Raw genomic sequence first — 19,903 nt, 5'->3', positions numbered from 1 at the left:
GTCATGTTAAGAACCCTATTCCTGTCTAGGCTAAAGACTTCATTCATTAATTCTGAGGTCTAGAATACCTTGAGGTATCACCACTAAAAGCATCACATCTGAATGGAGCTGGTATAAGATTGGCAGAACTCTACCTTAAACCATAGCACTCCTTAATAACTTCTGAGGTGCCCTGCAATAAAACTCCGGAAAATGTGCAAAAGCTACTTGACAAATCAATTACCAAGAAGTAATTGAGTATGTCTGAAAACAGCATTGATAGGGGATTCCTTCCTTCTGACAAATGCCATGTTCCCCTTGTAAGATGAACACATGGCATTAGCTGGATCATCCCAATCAAATTTGGCAGTGCGATATTATACAGGGATAAATGTCAGAGCAGCTTATATTGTACACTTTCATCTGCCTGAAGTGATGTAATTTCCACACTTTCCAATTTGTCCAAACAAGCAGGTTGTGCAAAAAATGCTCCATATTGCCTTTAGTAAACTCCCTGTATTAATCAACCAACCAAATGCTGCTCTACCATCCAATCACTAACTGAGTCCTTAAAAGAGGCAACACATTCGGAAGCCACATGGAAGTAATGGCTCCACAGTGGAATTTTTGGGCCAGATGTTTGAATGTAGCATAAATTCCAAGCATGACAACATTATCACAGCAGGACCATTTTGTTGAGGGCACAAATTTAGAAAAAGCATAAAAGCAGTTAAGGGAGGCTTAGAGAAATAGAGGGTTCTTGGAAGGTAGAAAGTTTTTTTGCTACAAACCATTGTTGAAACAGATCCTATAAGCTCTTCTGAAAGGGAATTAGTTGCTTGAAAAGGAAGGCAGGAAACTGTGATTAGACTGATTTGTTTACAGAGAGAAAGGACACAGGTACAGATTTGATTGAGAGATTCCTTAGATTCTGTGCTGCAACATTTTTTCTGGTACTATGTTATTCTATTTGAACAATGGTTTACAATTGTAATATGGGCAAAACATCCTACAATTCTTTTGCAACATGTATGCCTGTGCAACTTTGAATGGGGTTGATAAGGAAAGAACTAGCATTTATATAAATACACTTCATGAGCCTGTGACCCAAAAGTGCTTCACTGCCAACTGAATATGTTTGTAGTGCACTCGCTGCTGATCACATTTGTAGCTTATACAAAGGTTTGGTTGATTGCACAGTGGTGAAGTCATTGCCATCATGCCTGCTCATGGAAGCATGTAGGATGCAGCAGCCCCACACAGAAAGGCAGAAAGCAGGATAACAATAGTCAAAAGTAAAGGTAAGAGAAGAATATCAATTAGTATGAGCAGATGTGAATTGATAGGAAAAACTAATTGACTGTAGTGTCAACAAAAGAGACAGCCAATCAAATGGGGAACAGAAAAAGGGAGATAAGAACAAGTGAGATTGCAAAGACAGGTCGAATTGTGCATTTTTTTTTACATTTAACATTTCCTCCCTCCTTGCAATAGTTGGAATTCAGCAAAGTCCTTCTGAAACTTCATCCATGTTTACAGTACGCAACTTCTGAAAGTGTTGATTTGTTTTTGCAATGGTGTTTAATTTAGTGATAAAACTTAATGTCCTTGTTTTGTTCGATAACAACAATGGAGCAATACAATGCTGACATGAAAATGTTAGTACACATTCGTGTGGCAAAGTCCCATTCAGCTGGTGTTATCACACTAACAGAGACCATGAAAATTGTGTAACATATCAACAATCCAAAATCCCAGCCAACTATAGAGTTTTGTAATTCCCAAACTTAGCAAACATGTGCATTCCTTGTAGGGCACTTTGTGGATGAGTATTCTAATTTTATAAATAAATTTATATTACATTAAAACTAATCTCTGTGGAAAATTCTGTAATTATTAACACTCTCATCGTGTTTTTCAAATATTTACATAATCCTGAGGGCCCCTGTCCTGATTTTTGTAAGGCAATGCTACCTTTGAAGGAACAAATGAGATATGCTTATAAAAAGAATTAGTTTACAGCAACAGAAATAATATGATACTAAGTCAACTAATCCAAATTTTGATGACAGAAATGCAATGACTCAGACCCTCTGGAACGCCTTGTGGACTTTATGGCCTGGATTTTAACTTCTGTGAGCCAGTGGTTTGGGAGCAGGACCAAGGTTAAATACCTTGAAGCCACCTCCAATCCGACGCCATGTGCATTTAACCTAAGCGTGTCAGATTGGGTTCAGAGCAACACCTTTGGGACAAGCAGGTGCATTAAGAGTGAAGTTAACCAAAGATTCCAGCTTTAACTCAGTCTGCGCAGGATTCCTGAACTTCGTGGAACATGCCAGTGAGCTCTGCGGCAAATAGGAAGAAGCTGGCGTCTCTTTTCTAAAGTTAAACTGGGTCCCCAGGAATACATAAATATTTGGAGTGTTTTCAATAATCTCTCAATAAATATGCCTCAAGGGAACCCTTGCTTCAAAGAATGTTGGTTCGAAGTTGTTTAGAAAACTTGAAAAAAATAAGAGGTTTTATTTATAAAGTTTATAGTTCAAATTCCAAACTTTCAGGTGACTACTTGTGAACCTCACTTGGAAGCTCTCAACAGCTGCATCAGCTTGGGTTGGGGGGGGCACTTAAGTTGCGATACTTTGGAACATAGTTAAGGCCAACGATGGAGATAAAGGAAGATAAAACTGAAGTCAATTGGAATAAAGTGGAAGACTCACCAATGATTGTATCTTGGTCAAGGGAGGATGTTTGTGGGTACTGAGGGCATTCATCCAAGTCACAAAACCTTGTGGAGATGATCCTCAGGAGTGTTGTAGGTGCAACTCATTTCATCTGCTTCATCAATGACCTTCCCTCATAAGGTCAGATGCACCCAAACTTCAACTCCTCAGAAAATGAAGTAGTCCAAGTCTTCATGCAGCAAGAGCTAAACAATATACAGACTAGGATGATGTGCCCACAGGAGCCAAGCAATGACCATCTCACTGAGAGAGAGTCGAATCACTTGGTTTGACATTCAAAGGCATTACTATTGCCAGGACCTCACCATCAACATACCAGAGGGGTTGAGTGGATGGTTGGGGAGGTTGTGGGTGGGGGTGGGGGGCGGGTGTGTGGGTAGTTCTTAACCAGAAACTCAACTAAGCCAGTCACAAGAGATTGCAGATGGTGCAATCTGGAGCAACAAACAGTCTGCTGGAGGAACTCAGCGGGTTGAGCAGCGTCTGTGGGGGGGGAAGGAATTGTCGACATTTTGGGTTGAAACTCTGCATCAGGACTGACACGGATAGACTATGACTACTAGGACAGAGGCTGGGTATCCTGCAGCAAATAACCCATCTCTAGACTATTTACTTGTCTGGTTGAGGGAGGCTCCAACAACACTCACGGAGCTCACCGCCACCAGGACAAAGCAGCCTTCGTGATTGGCATCCCACCCACTGCCCTAAGCATTCACTCCCCTCCACCACCAGCACACTGTGCATGCAATGTGCACTTTCTGCAAAATGCACTGCAGTTACTTGCCGAGGCTGCACCAAAATGTGTGGTCACTTCTGCCAAGAAGGAGGGAGGAAGCAGGCACAAGGAAACACCACAATTTCTCCTCCAACTCACACACCTCCCTGAATTTGAAATCATTGGATGAAACTCCCTCCCTATGGCATTGCAGAAGTAACTTCACAGGAAGGACTGGTAAAATGGTTCAAGAAGGCAGCTCACTACCACCTTATCAAGGGCAGTTAGGGATGGGCAATAAATGCTGGCTGAGTCCACAGTGCTCCTGTCCCATAAATTAATTTGACATATATTTCCTACCTGCCCCCACTGCTCTTTGCCCTAGTGCAAACCGTTTTTACAAATAGTCATGCATATTTGGCACAGTCTCTCATTGCTCAGCATTCAGCATAAGCTAAAAAAAACTTCCAAAGCTCTAAGTAAATGAGCAAATCCAGAAAGTGGTGCCCATGCATAATTTTCACATATGTCAAAATAACAAAGACCCAAGTGCTCCAACATTACATAAAGCATACCAGTTTTTACTCTCCTTTTCCTAGAATGCCTTGTAGGTCTGACCCCTGTGGTTCTAACAGAGACATATGCATAGGCATACTGGTCGAATCTCTTCATCAACTATTAGATGTACTTTACTAATATATTTCATGCTTTGGAGCTGCTAGATAGACAAACTGTTCCAATTGCAACTGAGTGGTGACAGATTCAGCCATCAGAATGCAAGGCTGTGCACGGAATACCAACTGATTGGAATGGTGGTGGGGTACATGCACCCATATTTTTGATGCTCCACGTAGGTGGCTATTTGTTCCATTGATGAAAAGATTGGAACATCCAATCTTCCAGCAGATGAGTCAGCCCCGGCTGGGAAATCTGCCCGCTGTGCCATGTTAGACCCCAATTACGTACAGCAGCCCCATTGAAGCGAATGAGGGAAATCAGGTGACGGGGTGGGGGGGGGCGAATAAGTAGGGTTTTTTGATGTAATTAAGTTGGTTTAAATAAATCCCAATACATACGTTGGGAGTACTCGTCAATCCAGTGGTGATCTTGGTCCATTTGTATTTCATTTTCTCTGCTTTGTGCCCAACGCCAAAATCAATTAGTGGAACTGAAACTGGCCACGAAACCCCAGGTAATATGTTAATACAGCGGCAGGTTCGGATGAATCTTAGACAAACATGGTATGGAAACACTTGAAATTCTCATATTCTCCTGCCACGCCCACCCCCAACTCCAAGTAATTGGAATGTTAAAGCTCAGTCCAGTTTCACGATAGAAATCCCAAGTATTTTGTATTGCCATATGTGCATTGACCTTCACATTCTTTTGGAAGCCTTGCATTTTCGTTGGGGAAATCAAACAACATCATGAATTTTGTTCTTGGCTCACGTTTACCACTCAACTAGTGTCACAGTGATTGGCTAGTTGTCTCGCGGTTTCTGTGGATTTCCAGATCTGCCGGTGTTTGGTTTGCAATTTTTCACATGCAGTCTTTTCTGATTGTCGTATTGTAGTTATATTTTGTGCCTATCCGAGGAAACTTGCCATTCCAAAATATTATTCAAAATCCATGATTTTACAAATCATCTGTAATTCTCCTTGGGGGAAAAATAAATTGCCTCAAAACCTTACCTATGTATTTATATTAGTTGTGTGCGTGTTTTCTTGATAAGATACCCCCTTCTATTCTGTGAAACTGATCATCAGCAGAAAGTCAAGTAGCTATTAGTCATATAAGGTAGCATCACTTAGTGCGAGAATTAGATAGCAATTGATGATCTATAGAGACAACATTTTGCCATTGGGATTTAATTTTTACATTGTTGATCCCTAGAGGGTTACGTTAATAGAAGTAGCCCCAACGAAGCGGCTTATAAACCTACATCTGAAGAACAAGAACGGAGAACAAAGCAGTTAAGCGCCGAGTTTCTGGGCACTTTTAGTTATGCAAATCACTGCCGGGTCCCTAAGTCTCGAGATCTGGTCAAGAACACCCTGAAGCTCTTAAATCAAAAATGAAATAGAAATAATCTATGAACTATGTGTTTAATACATCGGGTGATAACATTTATTAAGTGTTATATTCCAGAGTAGAGTTTCATTAGAAACATGCCAAAGAATTTTTAAAAAAACAGTATTTGCTTATTTGTTAATATTTAAGTCGACCGTAAGTACACACTTCTAGCTATGAATTAAATGCATTTCCCTGCACGCTGTGATAATACGAGAAATGTTTGTTTCATTCCACACGGCCTGGATGGGGCCACTACTTCCATTTCCTTTCGGTCGCCCAGCAATCTGACTGTAGTCTTTGCTCTGACTTCGAGAAGTGCAAAAAGCATCTGCAAGGCTGTGAAAGGTTTGATCAAAAGAGGAATTTGCAAAAATCTTTCGCACCAATGAATGCAGGATCAATGCACATTCCGAAGGAAACTTTGGTAAATTGATTGCCGGCAAAGGTAAATGTGGATTGAGGTTAATCAAGCGAGCGAGTTTGGCGCCGACCCGGTCCTGAACGCTAACGAGCAGATCACAGCCCAGGTCTATTTTTCACTCGGTGAGCTGAGCGTGATCTCTCCCTGACTCCATGGGTTGAGAGAGAGCAGTTTGCAGGCCACTCTGATTGGTTGGGACGCTGCGCTTTGGTAGCCTGTCGTCACAAACGCTCCATTGTGTTGTTGTTTGGTTGCCCTGGAGCCGAGAGCGCTACACCGCGCTCCAATTGGCCGCGGATGAGGGTGTGTCCTTCGCTCTGGAGTGGGGTTGGACCCCGGACACACTCCAGTGAAGGGAGACGCTAGCAGAGTTTGGGCATCTTAACTCGCCCTGCTGGGAGGGTTGTCGCGTCTTTAAATAACTCAGAACTACTCGTTGAAAAAGCATCCGCACAGCATCTCTGCAGATCCATTTTGGAACGATGCCTTTTGCAGAGTTACCTGGAGTCTGCGCCTTATATATTTTCACACTCCATTTCATATTTTAAAAAAGCCTTTTTGCAAGATTTCGGAACGGCAACGTAGCATTTATCAATATCAGTACGAGTTATAACGTTTAATCATTTTACATCACAACCACAACTCCCAAGAAATATATGTTAGCATTTCATATGATGGTACGATTTATCCAACATAATAAGTCGATGTAATTCCTTTGCCATTAGCCACATTGGCAACACCGAAGAAATTAAACAGAAAAGTAAGTTTGGAAAATATTTAATAAGAAATTACTTCCCTTGCTGATTCTTGGCCCTTCGAGTAAAAGTTTAATACTTGATAATGATAATACTTGATAAGCTCGAGCGATAAAATCTCGATATCCATTTTAAATACAAACAAAGTTAATCTCATTTTATCTCCGTCGGCAACAGCTAGATTCAGCAATAAACTTTAGCACTTATCAATGGCCTATTTGAGTACTTTTAGATTGCACGAACTAAATTTCATTATAAGCAGTATTAATTAAAATACTGCAATTAGATACGATATATCTGCTAATTGGATGATTGTGCAACAACTTTACATAAAATTTTACGTTAATTAAAACATTTATATCCAAAATACGCAAAATATGCTGAAAACTATTTGCTATTTGTTGGTTTATTTAAATGTAACATCTTGTAACGTTGAAATTCACATCACAGGAAGATCATTAACAAATACTTTTGAACAGTCAAACATGTGCCATAAAATTCACCATCATCTGCATGTCACATGGTGACTGCTGACAGACAAAAAAAAACATTAATAACGTGATGGTCAGCTACTGTGAATCAAAAGCCCACGCTTTGCCGATCTTTGGAGAATGTTTAATGTGGTCCTTCGGTGTACCTGTCCAGAAGCAACAATATTGATATCAAAAGTTTTTTTTGTTTTAATTAAGTACTGCACTGAAGAACTGAAGGTTAATGAACTGCCAAACAGTCCAGAAATAACAGCAAATAGACGTTGTTCAACTCTGTCGTCATAGTGTTAATCAAAGCTAGTATTAAAAACATATACTTTTATATGTTCAAGAGGGCATCTGCCCAGACTGAAATGTATACAAATGTTTCCTTCATCCCAGTCACATGGCTAGCTTTGCAGATCTCTGAAGAATCCTTTCTGTCTGTTCTCTGAATGAAGCAGCTGTTGATGGATGAATGATGTAACTCTTGCCAGGAATTACTCGTGCCTCTCGCGTCTCTATGGTTTCAGCCTGGCGGCATTTACTACAAAGTCCAGAACAAATGGGGTGGGACAGGATGCTGCCTCTTAGCACAGGCTTCATTGCATAAAAGCCCGTCACATTTTTCGCTACGTTATGAATTTTTTTCATCCGGACTAGCCCCAAGCTTATTGCATTTACGTTGAAATAGCTAACTATACATACATGACAGGGGGAATAAAATATAATACAATATTTGTCAATGAAGGACCCTACTTTCCTTATATTCATCCCAACGCCGTAGAAAACTGTCTGATTTTCTGTTTGGCACCTACAATGAGCATTCACATACACTGGCAAATTGAGGGAGAGGCAGACACAATGTCCTGCGGCGGACCGTCGCTGCATACTCGGGCTCTGTCACACCGCCGGTGCTGCCAAATACATCATTCCGGCGCTGCGGAACCCGGAGGTGAATCCCTGGGCAAATTCGCCCGCCCTAACTTAATCAGAACAGCCATTAAACGAGATACTGGGAGGATATATTGCTGGTGACAAGAAATACATTTGCCAGAAAGAGTGGCGGAAGCAGATTCAATAGCAACTTTCAAACAAAAAAGTTACTGGGAAATTCTTGAAATGGAGCTGAATATTGGCCGGACTATTGAGAAACAGCAAAGGACTGGGACTAATTGGATAGCCCTTTCAAGGAGTTAGCCCAGCCATGATGGGCCGAGGGGTGTCCTTCTGTGATTCCATTATTAAGCTGGAAGCGATCAGAGCTGTTTTAATTGGTACAGTTTTCTGAGCCGTCAAACTCACTCTGACTGGTACTGGGGGGAGTCTGCCTGTGGTTTCATAGCAGATGTAATTCTCCCTGCAGTTGGAAGCGAGCGAGAATGATGCTTAACCATCCCAGCACGTCCCCCTGCTGTAACGAGTGCGGAAAGTTGACAGGATCTCCTTTCAGTTCTCGCCACAGAGGTCCCAGCGTGGAATCGCGTCGCATTGGCCCGACGCCTCCCATCCTGATTTGTCAAACTTGGGCATGGTTTCTAGCCATCTGATTGGTTCGAACCAATGACAACACCTGCTTCTTGCCTTCATTCAAGTGACAGAAACGCCAGGGGCTACGGTTCTGGTATATTTAATCACCCTCCTCTCTCCTTCTCTCTCGATTTCTATTCAGATACCGTCCGTAGCTAAAGCGTCGAGACGCTCTTGCGATCAGTCAGAAGCGCTCCTCTTGCACCGCGCTTGGCCCCAGATCGCGCAGCTATGTACAGGGTTATGTTAGAGAGTGTTCTGACAATCCTGCTGATTCTTACACGGCCCGATCTCGTTCTTGGAACGGACGAGGCCGATTTACCGGAAAATCACCACGAACGGGATAAACTAACCAACCAGCAAAAAGCTCGCCTCTCGTTGCAGAATACAGGTATGTGGTCCGAGACAGCTCCTGCTGTTAGTGTGTAGTTTTACCGTGCGTGTGCTTGGGATAATGAATCCATTTAATGAAGATTAATTTATCCATCTTCACAAATGGAAGTCAATCGCGAGATTCTTGAATTAGATTCACAATGATGTGGTTAAACCCGGAGCCGATTCGCAATAATGCGGTTAAATCCGGAGCCTTCACTTTTGATTTTATCCTGGTAACAGTATATGAACGAAATTATAACCGGATTACATTTGACTGTAGGTAGCATGTAAATGACAAACGATCGAGAAAAGGCGATGCGAGCAAGTACTTTCAGGATTTCGGTGATCCAACTGACGCTGTTAACCAATAGTTTGAGAAACCCGGGTTAAATGATTTTTAAACCCGTTGCAAGGTAGTGAAACGCGGCTGTAAAGCATAGCATGTTGCAATTGCAAAGGACCATTGTCCCATGGTCGGATTGCATTGTATCACACTGGGAGACTCCGTGTCGAAAACCACGCACACCTCGTTAGCATATTAACCACTTAAGGACCCGAGGAGAGAAAGATTAGGTGGTTGGTTGCAGGTTGACACTTGGGGATGGAGGAAAAGATAAGAGGACAGTCTCAGGAAATTAAAACAAAGAACAAAGGGTTTGCCTGAAATTGACGGGATATTTTGAGAGGAACGCAAGTGTCCCAAAGCTTGAGGTTTCAAAGGATTTAACTGGCGTACGCTCCGTGTGACCAACAATGAGAGACGCGGAGCAGGGTAGCACAGGTGCGCTGCCAACCGAGCAGCCGTGACTCCGGAACTCGTAAACACGTGGACCTGGTAGCAGCAAAGTTAAATTGTTTCGATGGTTTGGAGCCGAGAGCTCAGGTGGTCAATGCTCAGTCAAAGTTGAGCGACGTCCTCTAAACTTTACATTCGCTGGCAAGGCAGATGTAACCTCCAGAACCCCCACCGAGTAAATTGTTCATCGAGGAGTTAAAGGCAACCCCTGACATATTCTAATGGAAGGTTTTGTAGATCCACTTTCTTTATTTGGGATTAAAACAGGGTTGAGTGTAGCGCCTCTCGCCACCGTCCGACATCTCAAAGCTCCTAACACCCAATAAAATAGTTACAAATTGTTTGAAATGCTGGGCTATCGGTGACCCTTTCCACATCTATTTCCAGCTGAGATTCAGCACTGCCTGGTGAACACTGGCGATGTTGGCTGTGGAGTTTTTGAATGTTTTGAAAACAACTCCTGCGAAATCCATGGACCACATGACATATGTCTGGCATTCCTACACAACGCTGGGAAATTTGATGCGCAGGTAATAAATCCAGAGAGAGAAAGATACGTCAGTGAAGGATAAACGTGTAATTTCCCTCGAACCATTTGTCAATGTACATTGAAACAAGTAATATTCATATAATCCATCAAAGTTACTCTTCAAGGGTCTTAAGAAACCTAATGAAATATTTTATTCGTGTACATTAATGAGTCTGTATTTTTGCAACACTGTTACATGTTATATTCTCTAAATCTGCCCAGGGCAAATCTTTTATTAAAGATACTCTGAAATGCATGGCTCATGGACTGAGAGTAAAATTCAGCTGCATCAGCCGCAAGTGCTCCACGATCCAGGACATGGTGTCTCAGCTGCAGCAAGAGTGCTACCTTAAGCATGACCTCTGTTCCACCGCCAAGGGGAACATTAATGTGGTTGTGGAGATGATTCACATTCGGCATTTGCTTTCAAAAGGGTAAGCAGTAAACCAGGTTGCTTTTGATTTGCTTACCCCGCAGCATACAATCGTACCGAGCAAGGTTTTCATCATGTTATACAACGTTGTGTCAATATTTCTGGGCAAAATGTTGTTCTATGTATTTTACTCAAGGCCTGCACAGATAAGGCACGGGGCATTTGATGTGCTCCAAAAGGTCATGGGAAACATACTCTGCACATGGTCAGTCACAGAACAGTGGTCATTTTTACTACCAGGCCCTTGATAATAGATCCAATTGGATTTATCAATATTCATTATGTGTAAAAATGCAAAAGGTGAGCTCGTTTAGCAGTTATATGAGCTAGTGCAATAAAATCACCTGCAATAAATGGCCACGGTTAACACAAGGCATTAATAGTAAGGAGGAATTGCCAGAATTGATGGACATCATTAATAATAAACATTTGTTATCATAATCAATGCTGATTCAAAAATTAGCTTGTTCCATCATAACTGGGTTCTCGTTTTCCCCAATGAATTAAATTAAAAACCAAAATGAAAAGTAAATGTAATGTTGTGTACTCTAACCAATCTCCATTGTTACTTCACGTTAAGCAGTTTCTATGTTTAAAAATACCTGTGAGTTTTCTTTATGGAAGATACAATCATGATTTTCCCCAGTAGATTTGAAATTATTTTGGGAAATATCATTAGTAGCTTTATAAAGCTTTGCAGATCAAATATCTGCTGAAGGTTGAACATAATGACATAAGAAAATAGGAGCAGGAGTGAGTCACTTGGCCCCTCAAGTCTCCCCCACCATTCAATATGATTATAGTGGATCTTCCCCTGGCCTCATTTCCTCTTCTGTGCCAGTTCCTCTTAGTCCTCAATTCCCTGATCTTTCAAATATTTATCTACGTCCTGTTTAAATATCCCCAATGATCCTGCCTCCACAACCCTCCAGGGTTGGAGAATTCCAGAGATTCACCACCCTCTGAAAACATATTTTATTGAACTTTATTCCACATATGCAAACTACAAACTTCTGACGTAATTGTTAGCAAAAAACAAACAAAATTAAATGTGATTATTTTACAACTGCTGTATGCAGAGAAAGTGCAGAGATATTGAGATGTACGCAACATGCAAGATAATAAGAATTAGAAGCAAGATTACACCAATCAATCATTCATGCCGTCTCCACCATTCAATCAGATCATTGCTGCACTTTCACCTCAGTACCATTTTCCTGCACCAACCCCATATCCCTCAATCCCCTTAAAATCTAAAAAATTATTGATCACTGTTAAGAATGTACTCAGTGACTGACCATTTTCAGCCCAATAAGTTCGTGAATTCCATAAGATTATCATACTTGAGGAAGTATCTTCTCATTTGTCCTGAATAGTCAATGCCTGTAACCTTTCATTCTTTATTAGACCTTACATTTGTAAAGTGTAATCAAAATTTTCAAAATTGACCTCACCAAGCTATTACTGTGTATAGAACTGAAATAGACAAATTAGAAAGTCACAGGTATGGCCTATCGTCTGTGCTACACCACATGGGCTGCTATTTTGGGTCCAAAAAATGTTGTATATTTTAGGCATGAGGAGGATATAACTCTCTTTCCATCTCTATTGACCTCAGTGGTAAATGTACCAAAATTTGTTAGGTATGGTATATAGATAGGTATTTTTTTATGTGAAAAGAACTCCTTATACTTGCTCCAACAGTCAATAAGATCATGGAAGATCTTCTACCATAGCACCACTAACCACCTATTCCTTCATTCCTTAGTTACTAAAAATCTATCAATCAGAATCAGCAACTGAGTCCCCACAGTACTCCAGAGAAGAGAATTTCAAAAAAACACCATCCACTCTAAGCAAAGAAATTTCATCTCATCTCTTTCCTGAATGGCCGACCCCTTATTTTGAGACTGACCCTTGGTTCCAGTCAGCCCAGCCAGGGGAAACTTCAACTCCACACCCATTTTATCAAGCTCCATAATAATGCATGCCTCAAGGTACAGGAAACCAATAGTTTGAAAGGAGTGAAAAGAACTACATAAAACAAGAGGTAGTAATTAGGTAATGCCTGAGTATAGGCAAATAAACATAGACTGGCGATTACATCTGGCAGCATGTGATTTGTATGTATTGGACATTTCATCAGAATGAGACTGAGGAGCTTTGTTTCAAAAATTTGGGTGTGGTTATATCTTTTGGCAATAATGTAAAAATCGGTGATAACTAATTGGCTGCTTAAATTTACAGTCTCCCCGAGTTCCACTTCTCTGACTTTAATGGTAAACAAAATATAACGTGACGTATACTGGTCTGCCACTTGAATCTAACCATTTCATAACTTTGTGCAAAGTTGAAAATTGCCCCGACAGAATTTTAATTACCTAAAGGTTATATATTGACAGATATAGGAAGATCCAAATATAGGATCTTAAAAAAGAATAAATCAGATCAGGAAATTGTGCAATAAATATGGATTTCACACTGGAGAATTAGGAATGAAAGAAAAACAGATAATTAGTAGAAAAAGCTCCAGCTTTCCATATATATATTTTGGAGAGCTCCTATGAAAAAAGAACATGTGACATGAAGGAAGGACTCACCATTCTTGGAGGCAGCTTTAGAAATAAAATAATTGTAGGATTTCTAAGTGGAGATTAGAGTGGATAGTGAGATCAATGAAGCTAACATGAAAAAAAAGATAGAATCAAAAAATTAAGACCAATAACTTTGGTTAGATTTCTGGAAGATAAGTCATGGATAGCAATTTAATTATGAATTGATAGAAATATTTGGTCCAAGAAAATAAAGACAGAAAATGCTGAAAATACTCAGATGACTTTTCAAAAGAACCTCTCTAATGAAGTCATCAACCTGAAATATTAACTTTTTATCTCTACACAAATGCTGCCTGACCTGCTGAGTATTTCCAGTATTTTATGTGTGTAGTTTTGATTTCTAGTATCTGTTTTCTTGAAGAATTTTTTTAAGAATACATTTCAGATCATTTCATTGAAAGCATGAAAAGGATGGAAATATTGTAATGCAGTTACTCAGCTTTTAAAGAACTAATACTGAAGATGTGTGATCAAGTAGAGCTGCTTAAGCTGGAATGAAGTCATTGGCGAAAGGAAAAAATAGGGTGGGATGATGATTGAAGGAGTGATTCAGACAATGATTTAGAAATATGACACTTTACACTTAACTAATCCAACAAGGTAGTCACCAATGGTAACAAATAAAGAATGGTTCTTTACCAGAACACAACCTGCCCATCACGCACACCGTCCTCCCTCTGATTCCCCATCTCCTTCCCTTTATTCCATGGTCTACTGTCCTCCCCTATCAGATTCCATCTTCTTCAGCCCTTTGATTCTTCCACCTGTGTTCTGCCAGCTTCTCACATCATTCCCACTTCCCCCCCCCTCCCACACCTACCTACCTTCCCCCCCTCACCTGGATTCACCTATCACCCGCCAGCTCGTGCTCCTCCCCCTCCCCTTTCCCCCTACCCTTTACTCTGGCTTCTGCCCTCTTTCTTTGCAGTCCTGATGAAGGGTCTTGGCCCAAAACATCGACTGTTCATTTCCCTCCAGAGCTGCTGCCTGACCTGCTGAGTTCCTCCAGCATATTGTATGTGTTGATCAAGAATGGTTCTTGGGTAGGATGTAGGATTCCCATAAGATTACAAGTACTGGATAAACACTTCATGTGCTTGAAAGACATTATTCGGCCAATTCATTCAACAAAGTTGTTAACTCAATTACTTACTGATTCTTTCGATGTTCTGTTCAAACACCACACTACATGATGAATATTTTGGATAACTAAATTCTGCTTGTTCAGATAGAGGGGGTGGAAAATGGCAGATTTATCAATTCCAATGCAAGAAATAAGATGCATCCTGAATTTTGTTGAATCAGTACTGTTTCAATCTCCATTGTTAACAGAAAAGCTATAAATAATAAGCAAATTCTGTCACTTTAACTTCTCTGTTTCCCAGTATGGTGTATACATATGTTTGAAAATTGAGCATATACAGTACCCATATTTCTTTGTATTTTTTTAACAATAGATCATACCTGGAGTTTATAAAGGCTCTGTTCCATTGCCATGAAGACATTATGGAAGCTGTAAAGAAAAGTGTGAGATCCCGATTTGGTCAGAGTCTTGCATTTCTAAGGCAAATTTTGCAAGAGGATTCCTGCTCTTCCATCAAACAGACTGAGCAAGTCACTCCAACAACTGCAGTTCCTGACAAAAAAAAGGGAGAAAACCGCAAGGGCCACAAGAGTAGTGCAGATATAAACTATCTTGAGTATGATAGGGAGAATGCCAGGAGCCCTAAATCAGAAAAGGAAAAAAGTGGAAAAATTCACCCGAATGCCCATTCACGTGCCCGAGTTGCTGGTCAGGCCTCACGGCGAATAACTGATGAAAATGCTCACGTTGGTGATTCCATTGAGCTATCAGACATCAGAAGGTGAAAGCCCCTTAGTGATAAGGACGTTCCATGCATCCATTTCTTTATTACGGACATTCCAATGCGCATATCCTATAGTGGGTTATGTGTTACATACAAAATATTCTGGGAACTGTAGTTCGACTCAGCAGTCAGTTTCTCTACTTCACTTATACTTACAATAAAAGAACATGACAATTCCTAGAATGCAGTGCAGCATATATTCTTGTACTTGAAACTAAACATTATATCAATTGTCTCACTCAACAAATCACCTCAGCATGCATGGAAGTTTCCTTTATAACTTAAAACAAAATCAGAACACCTTACTTCAGGACAAGAATCTTTATTATTAGATACTTCTTTGTAAATTTTGTAAAAGGAAAAGCTTTTGCGAAGGTCTACATGTTCATCTACTGATCACGTTTATTCTATTTTGTAAATATTTAACGTTACTATTTATTGTAGTTTCTGTATCAACAATGTACCTGTTGATAAGGTAAATTAAACTATTTCCTGTGTTGTACATATTCATACCACTAGTAAGTTTTCCTATGCCAACATATTGTAATTTTATATCATTCTATAATTTTATTGGTAGTCATTAATTCATTATTTATTAAACACCTTATTCAAGCCTAACAAAAACTATTGATAGTTTTAACTAGAATATCACTTAAATCCTGTTGTAATCTCTAATTATTTAGTGCAGTTATCTTTTCTGTCTTAGAAGTATGATACTTTCATAACAATTATTAATAAATTAGGAAAAATAAAATATATATTCTGCAGCATTAAGTGAAGTATTTCTTACTGTCACTAGAGTTTTATTGTATGCTTAAATGCACACATCAATTTATTTTAATATGCACTGCAAAATCATCTTTTAAAAATATTCTACCCCTGACCACAAATTTGTAGAGTTTCTGTTTATTTTTTTTTGTTTAATTGGTATGGGCTAGTTAACATTAATCACCACAATCTGTCAGATGCTACAAGATAGTTTCCTTCTCTCCTACCATAAACGGGTCTAGAAAGATAACCGATTTTGAACAATAATGTCACCTGGATGACTGCAACGGGTAACTATCACATCTACGTATTAATTTCATAGATATAAGAACCACCCAATAGGGCCATTTTAGGATTGTCCTTATTTTTTGATAGTGATGTCCATAGCAAAGACAGAGCAAGAGATCGGCTCAACAGTAAAATTGTTAGTTTTACAGTCAAATGATCAATGGTCCCGATTTTGATACCATCTATTACAATATCTAGATACTAAATTCCTAAGAGTAACTTACAACACAATGTTGTTTAATCACAAAGATGAAATCCATGTTATCAGTTGCTAATTGTTAATGTCGTCAGATTTCTGCAAGAAGTAAGCAACTCTGCTTTTGGCATGTGTGTGGCTCCAGCAGACCTGTCCCAAAAGTTCTGAAAGGTAACTCAGTTTGCATTGACCTTGCATGGTTATTTTATGAGTTGTCCAATTTACTTGACATATTCAAACGTAGATCAGTATAAAATATTAATTTTAAAACTCAACACACAAATATATAACTATTTTAGAGTCCATTTGCAGTGACAAATTTTCTTTATAAAATTGTAACATACCTTTGTACTTTTCATACATTAAAATACATAAACCCCAAAGTCGTCAAAAAAGGAACAACTTGATCCACTCTCATTTGATTAGAGTGTAGCCTGCTACCTCACAATATTGCTTCATTACTACGTAAGACACACCTGAAGATAAATCATACAATATAATCCTTATTGTAAAATGAATAAACTATTGTCCTCCATTACAGTATTAGCTCTTTCATTTGAAGCTGTGAGAATTGCTTTATTGCTTTTTAGTCTTTGATGCATATATTTTGTTTAATTTGGAATGTTTCCTGCATGCCTCTTTACACTTTTCCTGTTTAGTTTACTGCTGTTTAGTGAAAAATGTATTTGTGAACAATAAATTGTAAAGAGAAAACAATAAATGTAAAGTTGCAGTTGAAAGTTCTGCACTCAGCAAGTAATAAATATACACACCACGTATACTGAAAAAGCTGGCAGTAATTTCTTATTCTGATTTCTATTATAGTTTGCTGCACTGACACTTTCATAAAACTATGCCAGAGTTTAATAAAATATTCTTCATGTAATGGAGCAGAACCTGTTAAGATGGAAATCCAAGATTTAAATGAAATATACTAAAATTTTACATTTCTAAATTTCTGTGCATTCTTAAAAAAAATAGAATTACCTCTTTTTAAATGGTTTATATATATATATATAATATATAAATTTTTAAAAACCATTAAAATTTTTTTTTTTGTTCGTTTGTTTATTATTTTTAGGAGGGAATTTATAAAGTGCTAACTTTTAACCTTTAGACCATTCAGGTCCATGGGAATTCCAATCTCCCTGAAATTTTGAAGTTGTCAAAGTAATATCCTTTGATGCAGAAAATGTCACTATCACAGTAAAATAATTCATCAAATGTCAGGACTAGATTTAAAAATACAGCTCCAAGCTAACAAACTCAAACAACATTATAAATCATAATATTGAAACATTTGTAAATACCTACCCTACCCATTTTCTAATTTTCCCTATGTTTCTTAAACAAGTAAAATTGAAAAAAGGTCATTAAATTAAATGATTAATTTTTGTAACTTTACAAAAGAAAATAGTAAAGATTAGTGAAAATGTGAGGAGGTAATGTCAAACACTCTATCAAGATAATGCAAAACATCCCATGGCACTATTTAAAAATGGGAGTTCACCCTATGCTTTAGCCAATATTGACAGTTAATGTGCTCACTGAAAAGAAATTTGATCTACTGCTGTATAAAACTTCACAGGGCTATTGAATTAAATTAAATTAATTTCACCATAGTTCATTGCACCGTGTGTATAAGTAATTGTCAAAGAAGAGCTTTCTCCATGACAATAATGAACAGAGGAACTGTCTGTTAAATAATGAGCTTACAGGAATGTATTATTTGGCCGCAACCTATTATGGTGATATGGTTGCCAAATGAAAATAGGATTGGAACATTATGGTGCAAGAAAGTAGAGGAGAAGAAACATTGTGTTAGTATCCCTATCCACAGAATGAATGGTAGTGGAGGGGCTCCAGTCTATCAGAATATAGGAAACAGAAACAAGAGCAGGTCATTCAACCCTTGAGCCTGTTCTGCCATTCAATAAGATCATGACTGGTCCAATCTTGGCCTAAACACCACTTTCATGTTCTCTCTCCATACCCATTGAAGCCCTTGGAGCTTAAATATCTGTCATTCTCTCCCTCAAATATTTTCAATGGCTCCCCCCCCCCCCACCCCCCTCAGTTCTCTTGGGCAGAGAACTCCAAAGATTCATGACCAGCTGAGAGAAAAAATACTCCACCTTTGTCTGAAATTAGCAACCCCTTATTCTGTGAAACTACAGCTAGATACTCTCACTAAGGAAAGCATTCTTTCATCATCCACTATGTCAATCTTCCTTTTATTGTGTGTTTTGTTAGCTCTACTGTATACTAAAAATATTTTTAAATATCTCACACATATTAATATGAATGGCAATATGCCCCATATGCATTTCTTATAACCTGTTGGTGCTATTTTTTTTTGCTCATTTCAAATCTGTTCATTCGCAAATCTTATAATCAAAAGAAGAAAGATTTGAATTTATGTAGTGCTGTTCATGACCTCAGGATGATATAAGAATTTTACAATCAATAGAGAACTTTGGAAATGCAGTCACTGGTGTGATGCAGGAAATGGAGCAGCTGATTTGCACATAGCAATATACACACATAGTGATAATGACCAGCTGGTCAGTTTTTAGTGATGTTGATCAAGGTATAAATATTGACAGGATCCTGGGGATAGCCTCCCCTACTCTTCTTTGAAATAGTTCCATTGGATCTTTTGCATCAACCCGAGAGGCTAATGAATGTCATGATTTTAACATCTCATCCAAAGTCAGCACCTCTAACAGTGCAGTTCTCACTCCATGTTACACTGGAGAGTCAGCTTAAAATATGTGCTCAAGTCAGGGACTTGACATAACAGCCCAACTTTAAGCCAAGAGTGCTTGCAAAAATTCAACTATTTATGTCCATCAAAAGAAACCGATGAATTGGTTGGGAATGTAATGCCTAAGACAGATGTCACAGATGAATTTAAGTTTTCTTTTCTAAGAATCCACAAGCACCAGAGTCCCTGCTTTTACAGTAACATGTTTTCTTTTAGAAAGAACAAAGAACACAATATCCTCTATTTGCAGAAAAACACCGCAGCAAAAAAAATCTTCCCCAAAAAAATCTTTACTGTTCAAAAACTTCCTCCGAAACAAATTTGTTTTTTTATTCCTGGCTGTTAATGTAGAAAGTGTCACATTAACACTGTTAACATAGTTTAGCTCATGGTGAGGTAGCGGAGCAGACTCGATGGGCCAAATGGCCTACTTCTGCTCCTTTGTCTTGTGATCTTGTGATTTGAGTTAACTCTGAACATTCATGCAAATTTTATCAGCAAAGAATTATGTTTATTTTGTATCCTGGTAATAATTACTTCTTAGCCAAAACCGTGAATAGACAAAGAAAATCAAGAG

The 19,903-nt window shown here is 39.0% G+C and overlaps 1 protein-coding gene across 1 annotated transcript; it reads left to right on the top strand.

Annotated features, from left to right (window-relative positions):
- The first annotated feature begins 8,726 nt into the window (after window positions 1-8,726).
- stc2a (stanniocalcin 2a) lies at window positions 8,727-17,339 on the top strand. The gene is made up of 4 exons (XM_052014305.1): window positions 8,727-9,082; window positions 10,250-10,392; window positions 10,614-10,825; window positions 14,897-17,339. The coding sequence occupies exons 1-4, from the start codon at window positions 8,923-8,925 to the stop codon at window positions 15,306-15,308; spliced, it is 927 nt and encodes a 308-aa protein (XP_051870265.1). The 5' UTR covers window positions 8,727-8,922; the 3' UTR covers window positions 15,309-17,339.
- The last annotated feature ends 2,564 nt before the right edge of the window (window positions 17,340-19,903 follow it).

Source organism: Pristis pectinata, chromosome 4 (genome assembly GCF_009764475.1).
Source record: "Pristis pectinata isolate sPriPec2 chromosome 4, sPriPec2.1.pri, whole genome shotgun sequence".
In the NCBI taxonomy this organism is placed as follows: Eukaryota; Metazoa; Chordata; class Chondrichthyes; order Rhinopristiformes; family Pristidae; genus Pristis; species Pristis pectinata.
The sequence above is the reverse complement of the archived record's forward strand: the minus strand, read 5'-3'. Positions and strand labels throughout refer to the sequence as shown.

Coding starts and splice junctions, on each gene's coding strand:
- stc2a (XM_052014305.1), top strand. CDS start 8,923: ATGTACAGGGTTATGTTAGAGAGTGTTCTGACAATCCTGCTGATTCTT. Junction 10,393..10,613: donor CTGGGAAATTTGATGCGCAG/GTAATAAATCCA, acceptor AAATCTGCCCAG/GGCAAATCTTTTATTAAAGA. Junction 10,826..14,896: donor CGGCATTTGCTTTCAAAAGG/GTAAGCAGTAAA, acceptor TTTTAACAATAG/ATCATACCTGGAGTTTATAA.